At 35.9% G+C, this 18189-nt stretch overlaps 1 protein-coding gene across 1 annotated transcript in view; it reads right to left on the bottom strand.

Moving 5' to 3' along the window:
- Window positions 1-7294: 7294 nt before the first annotated feature.
- POSTN (periostin, osteoblast specific factor) overlaps window positions 7295-18189 on the bottom strand; it is a 34048-nt gene continuing 23153 nt past the window's right edge. Inside the window, exons 17-23 of the mRNA XM_009998328.1 lie at window positions 14081-14176; window positions 13400-13489; window positions 12758-12835; window positions 12283-12363; window positions 10007-10093; window positions 7939-7980; window positions 7295-7404 (exon numbers count right to left, since the gene is read on the bottom strand). Of these exons, the coding sequence (XP_009996630.1) occupies window positions 7364-7404; window positions 7939-7980; window positions 10007-10093; window positions 12283-12363; window positions 12758-12835; window positions 13400-13489; window positions 14081-14176 (515 nt within the window). The 3' untranslated portion in view covers window positions 7295-7363. The remainder of the gene's footprint in view (window positions 7405-7938; window positions 7981-10006; window positions 10094-12282; window positions 12364-12757; window positions 12836-13399; window positions 13490-14080; window positions 14177-18189) is intronic.

Here is an 18189-nt window from a genome sequence, read left to right as displayed (position 1 = left end):
CTGACCAAGATGTGTGCAGATGTGGCATATTACTTAGCCCAGGAACCATGAATGTAGAGGCAATAAACAGTAATATGAATGCATGACTTATGCCTGTGGCTTTCACTCATGTTTTTTTCTATCTGTGTAATGAAATATTTGAATTCATAACAGAGGAATCACACTCCTTTAGTCCTGCCTGGATAAGCAATCTGGGTGTTTTTAATCATACATCTTTATGGTTAAAATAGTTAAGACATGTTGTCCTGTCTCTTTGAGCTCCTATGATGAGAAGTCTGTCTGAGGAAGACTTAATGATTGATTTAGGTAAAAATACTAAATAAGAAGTAACAAAGGAAAAATTTGAAGAACTAAGCATCTTATATGGCACTGAAAGACTTTATATATTTCTTGGATCTGTATTTTTGCATTTGGACATTGAATTTCAAATCCATGTAAATTTGTGCTGATAAGTAAAAAAATCACACTGGAACAAATGCACAGCTCAAAATTACTTGATGAATCCCAAGTTCTGAGCACAGAAATATTTAACCAGATAGTTTTTAGTCCTGATGTGTTCTTTGACAATATAAAAATGATTCCAGGAGCTCTTCTGTGCATCTCAATGCAGTGAATTATAAGGTGTATTACTGATTTCAAGTATTGCTTTTAAATATTTTCAGGGGCAAGTAAAAACAGAAAATAAGGTTATTGATTTCCCAAATGTCACTAGAGATAGAAAGGGAATCAGTATCTTTTATAGTTTTCCTCTTTAACAATATAGGATGGTATGTGAACCAGATATGTTTATAATTTTTGCACATGTCTATGAAGTAGTTGTATCAGTAACCTCTAAGTAGTTTTTGAGGCCATGAGGATCTGTTATTATTATTACACTGGCAATACTACTCCTTACCTGAAACAAAAGAAACAATGTTTTTCATTATTATTATTATTATTATTGATTATGGGTATAGGATTTGCTGGCTACCTTTTTTTCACAAAATTCCAAATTCTAAACACTCTCTCAGACATTTTTTATTTTTTAAAGATAGTTAAAAATTGGAACTGCCTAAATGTTTTGGTAACGAAGTCTAAATAATAAAGATTAATTCTGTCACTGGATGCCTTACAAGACTTTTATGAAGACAGCTAAAGACTGTGCACTCTGTGCAGCAGACTTATGTTCATTACAATGTCTCTTCCTTTTTTGGGTGAAGAACACTCTCTCAGGCCACGTAAGACAAAGCAAATTCCCAATTTAGAAACATGAAATATCCCCGGGATAACTCAAGTGTTTTTGTTACTGACTGAAAAGGAGATTGAATTCATTGTGGAGTGCTTCACTCTTGCCCAGATTTATGCACAGCAGAAAGCCTTGTTACCAAAGGTTAATGAGCCAAAGGCTTTCCTGGGGTCCAGGCTGTCTGGAACTGCCAGCAGAATACACAATGGGTGTTCACAACAGAAGCTGCACTTCCACTGGTTTGTAGAAATAGTCAGAAAGCATGGGAAAATGCCTACATGAACACATTCATGCCAATGTGCAAATGACTCAAAACTGTTATTTCAGCTAGCACCACTTTTGGTGTGTTTTCAGCTAAGCCCAATTTGTGCATTTAGTCTAACCTAAATAACAACCAAGAAAAAATAAATAAATACAAGCAATATAACAATTTTAAGTATGGACTGGAGAAAGGGAAACAGAAAACGTTCCCAAAGGAAGCTTGAGCAACGAGATATAACTTTAGCAATGGGGACATGCATCACACAATATAACCTGCCAGGAGGGTTGGGATCAGGGCCATGGTTCCTGCTTCCTTGTCTTTTGCTGAAGTATTAAAATTCTATCCTGGCAAAAAAAAAGCAACCAAACAACAAACAGAAAACAAACCAACCAAACAAACAACAAAAAACCACAACACAACAAAAACCCCCAAACAAAACCCAAAATGAGTGTAAATGTTATCCCAGAGTTTTCTGTCAGTATGTTGGAGAAAAAGATCCAAAAGAGCTGTTGAGCATTGTGTCTAGGATCTTAGTGCTGAAGTTGCCAACATTGACACTGTAGTGCATTTTAAAGGCTAAGCCAGAAGCTACCATCAAATTATCTGTGAACAGAAGGAGCATACTTCATGATTAATGGCTCAATTGTGTTCCTCAGCATTTCTAAGCAACAGGCACATCAGTAACATCTGACTCTTGTTCCTTACATGAAATTTAGAGGAGCTTTTTTTCCTTAGAACTTCAGAGTGGCTTGTTGCTGTCCTAAGATCATTTGGGTCATACTGTAGAGCTGGACTGAAATTTTTTTACATTTATGGTTGAGTATAGTTCCAAAATGTGCAAAACTATCCACATGATGAATTCATTGTGACTGTGTACACAGGCTGTATGGATAGATAAGGTGGATGCAATTTAAATATGCCCAGTGAACAAATTCAAGATACTTTACATATATGTCATATTTTGTCTCTATGATCAGCTAATATATCCAAATTTTCTCTCATTATTTCAATCACCTGTGCTCCTACCCACAGGAAATTCTGGCTCTGAGACCAGAAGCTAAGGAGCTTTCTGAACTTGGAACATTAGGATCTCAATCTAGATTTGGCCAAGAGCCAAATGACTTTGAAATGGTTTTCTGCAGCCTGATCTTTGAGGCCTGGCTTCCAAGAAATAAAAACTTTCAGACCAGTAAGGTTTTCACTGATGAAGCTGAAAAGAATGGTGAATTTTATAGTAATCTGCTGCCACACTTCTACTGACAACTCTACTTTATTCATGAGGACTGACAATATTTACATGAAATAGTTCTTCATTGCATTAGTGTTTAAAAAAAACATTTGCTTTCAGGACAAGGAAGGATATACATATAGGGGCATTTCCAGCTTGTAAGACATTTTTCACTAATTCAGATGAGTCTTTAGGTATTTTTTAGGACTCTAGCTGACCCTGTTGGACCAGACGACCTTTAGAGGTCCCTTACAACCTTAAATGCATGCTGGGTAGGGAATGGATTGTGAGCAGTCCCAAGGAACTGGAATGGGTTGCCCAGGGAGGTTGTTGCTGCCCCATCCCTGGAGGTTTTTAAGGCCAGGTTGGATGAGGTTTTGAGCAACCTGATCTAGTGGTAGGGTTCTCTGCTTATGGCAGGTGGGTTGGAATTTAATGATCTTTAAGGTCCCTTCCAACCTTAATGAATCTATGATTCTTAAATATTCTGTGATTGTGTGATTTTATGTGTCATACAATCCCAAACTATTATGGCATGATTAAAAAAGAAAAAAAAAGACCAAGACAAAACACAGCAAACCAAAACAATGGCAGACCTTTGAATCTACCTACAAACTAAATCAAACTCAATAGATTATCCAACTCCACAGCAGATCTCCAGTTGTACAGATGTTTCAGGAAAGTATGAGCAAGTTCATTATGGTCACATTAACAGGGATGTTCATCTTTGTTATGCCTAAAACAGCTGTGTCTTCTGCTGAAGGAGTACTTGATGGAGTATTTCTGCCTAGTCTGATGCCAGCTAAGTCAGAAAGGGGAAGAAAATGTGGGAAAGTGGCTCTGAGGAGAGTGTGAGAGAATGACTGTGGGAAGATACCACTCGTCTGGGCAAAGCATTATGGAGTATAACAGTTGGGAGCAATCCAGCTTTGGCAAGGAGATCGATAACATGATCTAATAAGACTTTTCCATCTGTAATATCTCTGATTTGCAGCTGGAGAAATAATAAATACATATTTGATTTAGAACTGTTTTGTTCCAGTCTCACTTCTGTTTGGATTTTGTCATGTCTCCTTGGCTTATGTTTTCAGAGTCCTTTCTGAGGATGGGTTTCAGCTGTCTCACTCACAACTCCATCTATATCTTCCACTTTCATATGGGCACTTTGTAATCAAGGTCTTCATAGAAGGCAGAAACAAATCCTGCTAAGTCCTCCAGATGACTGGATCTAGATGTCTGTAGACAGATGGATTTGTGCTTTCTATTGAAAACTGCAAGGTGTGGATTTGCTATAGATCATGGTGACAGACTGACAGTGACAGGCAGAAACCTGGGCACTGGGGGCTGCAGGGACACTGACAACCTTAAGAGGTTTCTTGGACCTCATTTGCAGTACAGTCAACAGGCTGAATAACCTGGGGTAAAGTTCTACAAATTGTATGTCAAATCATTCTTTTCTGTGCCCCTGAAAACGTCCCCATCTCTTGCCAGCAGTTTTTTCATTGATGTATTTTTTTCCCAGTTAATAAACACACTGTTTTAATTCACATCATATGGCTTCGATGTGATCCTGCCTCAGGCCACATGTTCCATTGTGGGATATGCGGCTTTTGAAAAAACTACTAAATATTTTGCTGAGGAAAAAAAAAGAAGAAAACTAGCAATTAGAGGGATGGCTTGTGATTCAACCCAGACATAATTGAAACAACCCTAAAAGGTACCAGCAGAAGTTATAATGAAATGAATGATTAGAAAGCAGACACACACTAAGTAGACCTCCTCATAGCTTAAACTTCTGACAAACCATGACCAGCAGCATCTTTCCCTTCGTAAATGCTACATCCCAGGGGTCAGTTCTGGGCCTGATATTGATTAACAACTACATTAATAATTTGACCAATAGGAGAGAGTCTACCTGCAATAAATTTGCAGAGCCTACAAAACAAGGAGGAATGATTGTTCTACCAGACGGCTGTTCTGCCATTCAGAAGACAGGCTGGAGAAATTGGATGACAGGGATCTCATGAAGTTAAATGAAGGCACAGGCCAAGTCCTGCCCCAGAGGAGGAATAATCCCAGGCACCAGTACAGGCTGTAGCTTAACTGGCTGGAAAGCAACTCTGCAGAGGAGGAAACTGGGTCTTGCTGCATTAGGAAAAGCACATTAGCATACGGTGCAGCTTGGCAGACACCTTCTGTGGTCAAGGAAAGACTTGTAGGGACAGAATGTATCAGGGAAACTCATGAAGGACTGTTCTTTATTCTTGTGTTTCACCTGGATTATATTAGTGAAGAGTGAAGTATGGAAAGGAATTTTAGTGACTACCAGAGGCTTTAAAATGTTATCAAAGCAGACTATATGTGAAAATGAGTATGTTACAAATTTATTGCCACTTGAAAAGTTAAAAATGGATACAGGATAGGTTTTAATAATTCTTTTTGCCTCTTTTTTGCTTCCTCCCTGGTTCCTGTTCACATTTTATCTCTCAGTTCCATTTCATCTTCTTCCCCACCTCCTACTTTTTTTTGAGAGAGCACAGATACTGTCTTCATCTACCATTGTAACTGTCCTTTAAAGTCTTACTTGACTGGTAGCTCACAGTGGCACAGCAGTGAAGAAGGCAGATTATGTTTAATGATTTCATGGCAGTCAGAGGCCCCTGGGGAAAGTGACTTCTTAAGTTCATCCTCTAGGCAGCCTTAAGAGCTCTCATTCTAACCTAAAAGCTGTTTAGCTCTTATGAGGGTTAAAAGCTGTCCTCCCACCAAAGCATGATGGTAGGAGATACTGAGGTCACCTTATTGGGACAGTTTGACATCCCAGTAAGACTACACAACATATCAATCCAATGCTCAGACAGTTTTACTACTCAAGGAGTACTACTTGTGGTAGACAATTATAGAATTAGGGAAGGTTTTAAATTTTTTTTCAGAAGAGTGGTCCAGTTTAGGTGCATTAGCATGTGTTAAGAGAGAAAGGGAAGCATCAATTTGAGTCTGTGAATGCATATTTTTTAACTAAAAATTACACTGAAAGCTTAAGAATGTTTAAAATTTGCTCTACTATTAAAAAAATATTTAGAAATGACAGCAAACACTGTTAAGCCAAATTCTTTATTGAGTATTTATTTCAAAACAAAAGTATAAAAGAACATTAGATAACTCTTCTGAAACTTTGGTCTGCAGAATTAAAGCACTTTGAGCAAGTGTTTTTTTACTCCATGAGTAAATATTTTCCAACTTTTATTAATAAAGGTAAACAAATTTTATTAGTATAAAACTAGAGTTATAAAATTGACATAATTTACAGAAATCTCCACATTAGTATCAAATATTAGCAAAGCATGTTTTGCTATAAAAGCTTTCAGACCTAGCCTCATTTTTGTAAAACCTTTTCCTGTGCTGGTTTAACTGTTTGCATGCATTTTATTTATCCCTTCTATAATCCACCTTAATAATCAAAAGACACATATAAGGAAAAGTGGGAAAACACTTAAGAATCTCAGTATATGTATTGGTATAGTATTCCTTTAGTGGGAATGAGTTTTCTTATAAATAAATAAGTCAACACGATCTCAAGAATTATTTCAAGAAGCTCATAATATTTGCCTTTTTTTTTTCTTTCTTTCTTTTTTTTTTTTTTTTTTTTTTTTTTTAAGAGCTTCCATTAGCCATGTTACTAGAAGGCATTTGGATTTGGACCAGAGGTGGGTGCTGGTCTCTTCCCACAAGTAACTGGTGATAGAACACAAGGGAATGGCCTCAAGCTGTGACAGGGGAGGTTTAGAGTAGACGTTAGGAAGAACTTTTTCACTGAAGGGGTTGTCAGACATTGGAACAGGCTGCCCAGCAAGGTGGCTGAGTCACCACCTCTGGTTGCGTTTAAAAGTCTTCTAGATGTGTTGCTTGGGAATATGGCTTAGTGCTGGACTTGAAAAAGTGGGGTTAATGGTTGGATTCAATGAACTTAAAGGTCTTTTCCAACCAAATGATTCTACAATTCTATGATATGCAATGTAGAATAAACAAACAAGAAGATATATTCAATATAAGGCATATTTGTTTGTTTAGAAAAGGTAACTTTACTGTTGTCAATATGATATTAAACACATGCTGAATTTTGACTTACAGAGAGCATACAACACTACTGAACCAAAAATGCTATGTTAACATCTCATATTTCATTAGATTACTCTAAGTCACCTGAAGTGACATTTTTTTCTAAAACTTATCTAATTTAATTTATCTTTCTTAATTAGTGGAAATAATAATAATAAAAAAATACACTCTGTATTGTCCCTGCGTTTTTTGAATCCAATCCTGCAAACACTTACTAGCCAGCACAAGAAGAAATCCTGGTTCTACAGAAACTGATGGCCTTCAGCTGCTCCAGAATCCCACCCTGGATAGGGATTACTATGCAGAGCAGTTAAAGCACCCCCAATGAGCTACTTGTCCTCAGGAGCACTGTGCTAGCAGTGAGTATCTGCAGCTTCACATCTTTTTGTGGATTCATGGTTCAGTTTACATTATGTTATCAAAACAACATCATTTTCTAATGTTCTTATTTTTTTCCAAAACAGTTCCTCTTCCTCTCAAAGACCATACTGTTAATTTGTAATTCTGTGGATTCTATCTTGGAAAACTTTTAGCGATGAGCTAGTCTCGTCCTCCTTCTTGCTGTTCCCCCTGGGAAAAAAAGAGAAAAAAACCTCAAAATTATTACCTATAATTATACATAATATAGTTACATCATATACTATATTTATGTGTGAAAGAGACATGTGAAGAAAGATGAAGCCTGATGCTTAATCTTTCACCACTGTTCAGGCAGCTAAGAAAATTATACCAATCTGTCAGCTTCTTAACACATCAAAATAATGTAGCAACAGTGAGTGGAGATTCGCACAGTGCCCTTCTCACAGTGTTAGACTTCAGTCATATCTCACTCTGATGCCTTCATTCTAACCTGAAACATTGTTTGACCAAAGCACTTAATTGAAGTTGCTTTCAGATAGAAATATAGTAAGAAAAAACATCTAGAAACAGTGATTAGCAATACCAAGCTTTGCTAAAATGTCTTAAAAAAAAAAAAAAAAAGTATTAATACAACAGTTTCATTTCAAAATCAGTTTTCTTACGTTGTTTTTTTTTCTCCTCCTGACTTTTAACATAACTGAGAATAAAATCTGATAAATGTTTAAATGTATGTTTTGCTTTTACCTTGTGTCCTCCTGCTTGGTTGTGGTTTCCGTACAGGTGCTTCTAGAAAACAGAAATTTTGCAATCAGTAGGTATTTGTAAGAGCCTTTGAATTCAAACTCTTTAGTAATTTTGGAAATCCATTTCTGACTTGCATAATCTGTTTTTTAAGGTTTTCAGAAAATTATTTTTTTTGTCCCACTTGCTTGTAGGCTTGATCACCTGAAACATGAATGCTTATACTACAATTCACACATTCCTGTCATCTGCACACATCCGTCAGACCTTACCAACAATTCAAAAGTATTTTTACATTTTAAGTATATGAATTAATCTATTATTTACACTGTTCTCCTACAGATGTTTACATTATATAGGACATTTTATCCTCATTTTTCATTCAACAAACACCATCTGACACTGTCAGGGATGTACGAACTCAGGTAAATGTACAGCCAGGACCCAGTCTCAGCTTTTGTCAGGGGATGTCCAGGTCTGCTGTATAGATAATACCTCAGGAATTATTTATAAGTGATATGCCTGAAACTCAGCCACTGCAAGATGGTGGCCACGTTTCCAGCTGTGTTTGGGACTTAATATGTAACTGCATTATGAGTCCCCAGTATCATTCCATATTTAGACTTCAGTTAATTTTCTCAGAGATGTCTGTTTTTAAGAGAGTACAGCAAGGGCTATTGAACAGGTACCACACTCATTGGCAGATACATTTGTTTTCCAAAATACTGACTCAGTGAAACCATGGACATTTTTTCTCTTTCCAATCAAACCTTGAGATATTTTTATAAAGCAGATATCTCCTCTTTGGGAGGAATAACAATTAGCAAGCATAAGAGATAATTCTTCTCTTATTAGCATAGGAATGATACTGCATTTTTCTTTCTTTATAACTATGACATACTTGGGTCATTGCTTAAGCAGCTGAGTTGGTTGTCGTTTCACCCTGAGATAAAGGTTTCACCCAATTGCAGGTGAGGTTAAACACTGGGTATCTGCACCAATGTGATAGAAAATTTCAAGCTTTGTACTAGTCTGACAAGGATAAAACATGGTCCACCTATTGTATGCTTTCCGTACTTACATGCTGTCTACACAATTACACTTTCAGGTAAACCCCATGGTGGAAGATCATATCTATCTGTTACTTTCAGGTACTAGTTGACTTCCCTCCATGCCTTGTTCTACTCAACATTGAACTTACAGAAACACTATATGTTATAACTTTAGTATTTAGCAAAAACTTTAAAATCTAAAAAATAGATACTTATTTATTTAACTTCACTCCTCATAGGACATTTTTTTTTCTTATGAATTTAGTTCAAAGGCTGACATAATATCTTTTTCTGCATTATTAGAATCGGAACTGGAGAAGTACATACTTACAAATGCAAATACAAAAGAAATTCTAAACAACCTAATTCTTACCTTTTAATAGGAATCATTAGAAATGGACTGTTAGACTTGAAGAACAAATTCCTGGTATAAAGCCAGGGTGACTTTGTTTGGGTCCTTTAAGAGATTAATTTTGAACCTTGATACTGTTCAGCTTTTTCAAACCCAAGAGCTTCCCTCATTTAACAACTGAATAAGAATAGGGAAATTCCAAGGCCCGTGACATTTTTACTCAAGCCCAGAGGTACAACCCCTCCACCTTATCCCACCTTCACCAAGCCAAGAATCTGTCATATCAACATTAACATTGACAAGAAATAACCCAAGTTAAAAACAACTCACGTGGTCTTCTCCTGGATGTGCTGCTTAGAGAAAAGGCAATTCTTATGGTGCATGTTCTTTGAAATGTTCTACCTAAGCCTTGTGGTTAGACATTTCTTCTTGCCTAATATGCTTGCCAAATCTTTTAGTTACTTTTAGCCACAAGATAAACCTCAACATTTTTATCTGCAACATTAGTGAAATAAATATTTTCCAAAACAATTCTAAAACTCTTCTTGCTAAAACTCTGACTTCAGAACTAAGTGATTTTTGTGAATGGATACTACAAAACCCCAACTAGAATGATCACTTCAGGCAAAGCAGGTCTTAGTGACACTGGATTTTCAGATAAACTAACCTTCCAGATGGACTTTCTTGATTTCTCTCTCGATAATTTGTGGCTCTCCCTCAATTACTTTAGTAACCTTGGTGTACTCAGTTCCAGCTATGATAAGCATCAAAAACAAATCAGTTAAATCTGACATAGTATTTTTCCATATGCAAGGAGTCTTCAGTGGAATCAATGTCACTTTGGGGGTGGAGCTGTATACAGGCCATCATGTTATTCATGATCATGCTGGCTTCCTTGGTTATGCCACAGGTGATTCCTTCTCTAGGGCTAAGAGTCATTCCTTGCAATCTTGGCTTTAAGAATTTTTCTCAGCAAAGACTGCCAATAAGCAGTGCTGGATATTGTAGAATTACAGCCTATATGATGTGATTCGTTTATTTTAGACTACGGGAATACATCAGTTTGTGACTGGATTCACATTTAAGTGCTTGGGAAATTTTCAATAGAACAGAAGTAATTTGATGTAGGTAAAAAGGCCATAAAGCATGATCACCATTATCACAAACAGTCACAAAGCAGCATGTGTATCTGCTTTTATTGGCTACACTTATGGTAAGGTATTATTATGGCAGCCAAGGGTAGCTGGCTGGACAAATTGTGGAAAAGACAGAGAAAAATCAAATTACAACATGAGACAAATTTGCCTGGTTGGTTCATTCTGTAAAGCGGGATGCTTATGCAAACTAACATATAATAGCAAGGAAAGAAAGAAAGAATTCAAGAGACAATTTTGCATTTTCCGTATTTGCTACAGAGAAATTATTTGTCTCTTTTCCTATAGGATCGTTGCAAGATATATCTTTACAGATCATGTCTATTTAATTGCATACCTCTGTAACTGAAAATGATTACAGTCGTAATTGTTAGACTCTGGCATTAGACCTGTCACCAGAATTTTGAGCAGTTCTACAGATAAAGTTTGCTACTGCTTTTTATATCCTGGTTGAAACCAGTAAAACATCACCCAGGATATGGAGGGATTTTCTTGCTGTAGTTTCTTTCCTTTTCAACTTTATTTTTAAATACTTAACACTGAAATAGACATCTACAGAGAGCAAGTATTTCATATAGCTGGGGCACAGTATAGGATAAGATAAACCCTCTGAAAGTTCCTCTTTCTTTTTAATTATTATAGGCAAATCCTGGCTTAGATCTGTAAAACTAAAATTATATATTTAAAACACAAGAGACAGATACAGTCAACAGTATTCATTAGCCATACCTTGGCTTCTCTCTAAGACTAAGCTGTATTCTCAATTAGCTTGGTTTTGTTTGAAGGAAAGCTGTTTTCTGTGTTGTTCAGCCACCAATAGTTTTTTCACTCAACTGAAGTTTAAGTCATATCCACAGAACAGTGATTTTCAAGAACTATCAGATTTAGTTCAGTGAACACACAGCTAGCTGTGAGCTACTTCACTGGTATTCAAGTTTATAACTTACTAAAAAGTGAACAGAAAATGAAGTGGATTTAGTTAATTTATGGCAAGAGAAATATCCACACCTGTGTTTGAGCTTCTGAGTTAGGTTTACACCAACATTTACTAAAAACATAACACTTGAATTCTCTCTTTTTTTATTCACCATTGCTATTATAGATAGTTTTTCTAATCTACATTAAGCAGAGAACATTCCAAATTCATAGATAAGGATTAATTTCAAAAGCACAAGTTCTTTCACCAGTTTTCTACAGTTACTGGTTATACATTGCCAAAACTGTTAGAATTAAGAGAGAAAGAAGGAAAGAAAACCATTCCTTGGAATGCTACATTTGAAGAGAATTAAAGCTAATGCATTGATACCCATCACCTGTAAGCACTGGAAGAAGGATGTTAAACATGCCTTTAATTATTAACTTGAGGGCAATGAATATTCATTTCTGAAGAACCAATAAGTAGGACGAATTTGATCTATTACAGTACTTTCCACTTCATAAGTGTTTTTCACAGATTTAAACTTGCTGGGAAAAAAAAAAAAAGGATTTACAACTACTGGAATAAATCTTCATTGCTCCCCTGAGTTTTAATTAGATAACTTTTTAAAGACTGATTTTTTATTTTTTTTTTGTTATTATTATCAATATCATAATAAAGTCAGTTACACAAACTTTGGTACTTTCTGTTTCACAGACATCTGGCTCTTCATAAATGGCACTCTAGTTTTTTTCCCATTAGAATTACATTTCCACTTGGTCAGTCTTTAAAATGTTGAGATTAACATATTTGAGAGGGGTTTCAGTTATCATAACCTGTTGCAAAAAGGTTAGTTATAATACACTGAATTACCTCCCTGAAGAAGTCTTTTGATTTCTTCATCTTCAAGTAAATGACCATCACCTTCAATAAATTTGGTCACCTTGGTAACCTCTGATAGGATACAGGTTATCGCAAAAAAATCATGTATCGCAAAAAAATCATGTACAGAAAACATTTGACAATCCCATAACAGCATATTACTGTATTAATCCTCTCATAGCATTTTGCTGAATTAAAAAATTAATCTGTTAGGATATTTAATTCCATGTAAACACTGAAAAAAACATATTGCATGACAAACAAGCATCCTCAGCTCTTGAGCTGAGCGAAATGTGAAGATGAGAGACTCCAACCAGAATGTTAGATGTGGATATTTCTCAGTTTCTGAGGTTTAGTCTCTGGTATGAATTTGCAGTATGAGCACCTTTGCTGAGAACACACTGTATCCATTCAGTAATTACTTATGTAATGTAATCTTTAAAGGAAAGAAAGCAAGGATACTAACCTTCCTCAAGCAATTTCTTTAACTTTTCTTCATTGTCTGAACCACCTGCAGTAATTCTGGTATATTTTATTTCAGGACCTCAAAAAAAAATGTGTAAGACAGGGTATTTTAATGTGATATAAGAGGATTGCCTGTTAGTTATTTTTTTCCTATTTAACACTGGTTTTGCCTTTAACATGCCTTGACCTGCTTTTATAATAATTTTGACTTTCACTGTGTCCCAAATTAAACTGAGAAGTTTACAAATAGTATTTAGAAATATTCAGGAAAGTGCTTAGACAAATTTAACTTATTTATAGTAAATATCTGCTCACATCCTGAAAGTAAGACACAGTAAAAGCAGTCACATCCTGAAATAGTAAAAAGAAACTTTCAAAAGCAGACACGTTACAAATATACATTAAAAAATAATAATACAATTTTTCATTATTTTGCCTGATGTTAAAATATTGTTGCTGGTTCTGTATATGTGTGTGTAACACACACAGCCAGAATTTGAGCCATAAATAGGGAGTGGGAAGCATCAGGGGAAATTAATCTCTCCAGGAAATGCAGTTTAGGAATTAGGACAGAACTTAAGATATTTTTCTTTTGTATGTAATGCTTAACTTCACTAAGTATGGAGAGCTCAGCATGATTTACCTTGAATAATTATTTCTTCTGTTACTTTTTTCTCTGTCACTTCCACAGGTCTCCCATCAATTATTTTTGTGTATGTTTTAATAATTGGTTCTACAAGGATTTTCAAATTAAAGACATTAATAAAGTGAAGAACAGTGCTACAAGTGTTGTTTTTGACATGCTGAAAATTACTGAAGCACACAAGGAAATACTACAGCATATTTTATGAAAATTGAAACATTCAGAGGAGACCGGGAACTGTTTCCCCAGAAGTTAGGATGGCACCCTAGATGTGAATTTCTCAATGCCCCTAGAAAAGCAGAAGGCAGAGTTTACCTCTCTGTCTGATATAATTGTCTTTCTATCATAGAATCACTTACTGCATTTCTGATTGCAGGACAACAACCAGCAAATAATTCCCAGCTACAAGAGATGCTACCACAGAATGCAGAATATTTCTAACACTGTCTTGACTGTATCTATGGGATGTAGCTAGGCAAAACCCCCTGTTTTTTTAAAAGCATGAGAAGTGAGAATGAAATGATGCAATAAAATTGCAGCACTTCCAGAAGGTCTTCTTAGAAAAAACAAGAGTTGTCTAACATATCACATGAATCACCTATGTAAAGCAGAAACTGACTGGGAATAGTGAACATTTGAAATTTTAACTAATATAAATCGAGTTGCTGAAAGTATACCAACCTCCATGAATCACTTTTGTTATTGTCTCCCCTTCCCTGACTATTTTGAACTCAGGTTCCCCTTCAATTAATTTAGTAAGTTGTGTGATAGATGGGTCTGTGACATAGGAAAAAAACAACACATTACGAATAGTCATAAAGACATGTATGGCATTCCATGTAGCTGAGATGGAAATAGCATTATCCCTCCTGCCCTTAATAAATCAGATTAATGTAATGGAGGATTTTTGAAATCTGAGAAACCATTTGCAGCAATGTTGTACAATCTTGCACTTCATCCAATGCTATCTTAAATTTAGATCTTATTGCACACTTAATACTTAAAATTTATTGTTGTTGTGGTGGCTTTTTTTTTTTTTTCCTTTTGTGTATATTTTTAACATCTGTTGACAGTCTCAGACAAAAAACAGATCCTGAGGAGCTGAAAGGAAGTCTTTCTCTCTCTCTCTCTCTCTCTCTCTCTCTATATATATGCTAAGAAGCTTACTCTGTAGCATTATTGGACTCTTTTATAACTATTGCTTTACTAATGATCAGAGGTAAACTATTGTGTGAAAGCTTAGAAAAGAACTAGAGAGTGAAATGTTACTTCTTACTCATTGTACAGCTAGCAAAGGGGAAAACAGGTATTTTAATCATAATTCACTTATGTTGTTTTGAGGTTTTTTATTTGTTGTTTTGGGAATGTTTTTTAGGCTACCAGGATGAAGCCAGTGGTCACCCAGCTTAAAGAAAAAATGAAGTAAACTTCATAGACCAACTAAAACAATTTTAAGGATGTTTGTCAGCATTAAGGGCAATCATTCTTTGAGTTGCATGGGAGATGTCACCTCGACTTCAATGGCCAAAGGAAACTTCTTAATTTTGTGTAAGCCCTATAGAACACAATAATCAAAAACAAAGGCAAAGCCATAGTTTGCTATACTGCCTAGTCTAGGATCAGTCCTTTGATTGTGTTTCAAACAGGTTTAACTCTTTATATCCCTTTAACTTGCCTGTGTATGGACAATGGAAGTACAATTCAAGCAGAAAACATTGAGGCAGGAAAGGGCAGACATCCCCCTCCAAACCTGGGGGTAGCAGTGGTTTTTCTTTTTTTTAAATTGAAATCACAATCTGCCAGAACTTCCTGACATATATTGTAAAAAGGAATCTGCAACTTTACCAGCTTTTTTTCTATAGAAAATGGTGGATTTATGTGGTTTTGATGGGAGCTGCTGCTTGCTACTGTTACTACTAGCAAACTGAAAAGGGTCAGAATTGTCTATACTTGGTCTGTTTCTGAATCATCAGACTGTGTTGACCAGAAGTTATTCCCTGGAAGGTGTCCCAAAGCATAAACACTGTACTGGCAATAGAATGGGGTAACTCTTCAATACGCACTAACCCACAAAGTTATTTTTCTCTCTCTGGGAGTAACATTTAGTCGTACATTTGACTATAGAAATACTCAGATATTTCATTTTTTCTTTGAGAGTTTTGTTTCAGTTAACTTTTAACTTCTAAACATCATGTAAAACATCTAAACTACACATCCTGCCTCTGGATTTAACAGAAAAAAAGGTACTTTCAGAGAGTGATCCACCTTTTTCATAGGAAGATTTCTAAAATATCTTGGATGAATTACCATACAGGAACTTTCATCCATTTACATGGCTCTGTGGATCTGATTTCATGATGGAGACTGAGCAACAAAGATTGGCATGTATTCTAGATGGTGTCTAATCCTAAATGGGATGTGCAGACAAGCTGCTGAAAAAAAGCAAGATGTCACTTCTGCTGGGAGGAAGTCCTCCCAGAAACAATTGTTAAACAGTCTGGATAAAATTTTTGCAAGACACATTAAACAGTCATTCTCCTCAGATGAGCTCAACCAGACTCATTGACAGTATTTTTATTTCAATAAGAAACTGGAGCTCATTAACATTGTATCTGATCTAGTGAAACCAATGAATGGCTCAGTCAAGTTATAAACCACAAGTGATTTTAACAGTCCTAGCCCCATTTTCTGTTCTCTTCAGTCCCACCACTAATCTTTAACTCATACTTTCACCTCAATAAACCAAAAAAGCATGTTTTGCTAACCATCCTTTCTAGGCATCCAACAGATATTGATATTTAGAACTGACTGAAAACTAAAGAAAAATGATCAGATTTTTTTTTCTTCAAATTGCATGAAAAAAATCTGCTTCATTTTTCAGTAATAATGGTTTTGATTTTAAAAGGGATATTTTTTTAATTGACAGTAATATTTGGGGCACTTAAAACAAGTTTTTTTTAAAAAAAGTTTATTTTAAAATGTTTTTAAAGCCCATACTAAAAGGAGAACATCCATTTAGGATGAACAACAATGGGAAAATTTTAATACAAAATATTTCAGCCAGTTCTAATTACAATATTTGTATCTTTGCTCTTCCAGCAAAGTGCTGAATGTCCTGGAGTTATTATGTATAAAATGCATCCTGTTAAATATATACAATATATATTCTGTATATGCATATAAACATATACAGAAATATATATAGTAAGGGCCTCATTTACCTTCCTTTCTGATGATGGGCTGGACGTTGCTTTCAATTATATTAATTTCTGAAAGTATAGAAAGTGGAATATAAAGCACATTCCATTTGTACAGTTTCTTTATGGTAGTGATAAGTTAGATTTGGTCTGGACATAGAAACATGGATGAAATCGCAGATTGTAATGAATGGAGAAGTAACTCAAAAGTATCCAGAGTTTGGATTTCAGTTCTAGCTACTAAATGTTGGTGTATACAAGTGATCTACAGATAGAATCTGCTGGTATGCCTTTGTGAGTTATGAAACTCATATGGAACTCATATGAAACTCACTCATGGTCATGAAACCCATGATAATGTAAGGTGCATAGTAATAATGGCTCATTCAATTCCCTCCTTAAAGATTTATACAATTTCCTGAAGTATCTTAAATTCAAACTTTGCTTTTTTCATTGGGCAGCTGACCTGGTAAACAGAGAAAACCCTCTGACATTCAGAACTATTCTTGCACTTGATAGAACACCATGGAGCAGGCAACTATGGTGACTTTGGGAGATCAAGTTGTTGTTCTACACCTAAGACAGACTCAAGTATTCATTGAACATCTCTGATAGATCATTATCTGTCTTATATCCATTAACTGGTAGAAAAGCCTTCACTGATAGAAGTTTCAGCCTTCCTGTTCCTGCATTCAACTAAATCAACAGTTAGAACTTTCTTGATGACAGACATTGGCTTCCCTGGGAAGCTTTGTTCTAGAGACTGACCAGCCTCTCAGTAAAGAACCTTTTCCCAATATCCAATATGAACTTCCCTTGACACAGACTCAGTTGTAGCCTGTGGTGAGGTCACCCCTCAGCCTTTTCCATTCTAAGTTGAAAAAACACTAGTGACCTCAGCTGCTCCTCATAAGTCTTACCCTTAAAAACTTTCACCATTTTGGCTGCAGTCCCCTGGACACAGTCAAATAATTGTATGTCCTTCTTGTATTAAGGCACCCAAAACTGCACACAGTACTCGAGGTAGGACTGCAACAGGGCAGGGTAGAGTAGGACAACTACCTGTCTGGACCACCTAGCTGTGCTGTGCCTTATGCACCCCAGAACACGTTTGGCCCTCTTGACTGCCAAGGCACTTTGTTGACTTATATTCACTTGGCCATCAACTTAGATTGTTAAGTTTTTTGGAGTATTTTAACTTCAGTGTGTTCATTCTGTTTTCAAAAGCTGAATGTGTTCAGACTCCATTTCTGCTGAGAAATGTGGGTAGAATCCTATAGAAATTAAATAATCTGCCTAAATACATATTCTCACAAGCCAAAGCTTCAACAGGATCTTCTGACAGCTTTGATAGGATCTACTTTATATGCAGAAACTAAATGCAAACCCTGAGAAAGGTTACAAGGGAGCAAAAAAAGATCCCTTTTTTGATATTTACCCCCTAGAGAGAAAATGGTCAGAAGAAGTGCCTCCCATACAAGCCACATATTTGCATGTATGGGAAACAGGTAGAACAGGTACATTTTGTTCCTCTGTGAGTACTTATAAAAACAAAAATGCATCTCAGTGCAGAGTTTTAACGATGCTACATCT

This window comes from Chaetura pelagica, unplaced genomic scaffold (genome assembly GCF_000747805.2).
Source record: "Chaetura pelagica isolate M959 unplaced genomic scaffold, ChaPel_1.0 scaffold105, whole genome shotgun sequence".
Taxonomy (NCBI): Eukaryota; Metazoa; Chordata; class Aves; order Apodiformes; family Apodidae; genus Chaetura; species Chaetura pelagica.
Note: the sequence above shows the minus strand (reverse complement) of the source record. Positions and strands in the feature narration are given on the sequence as shown.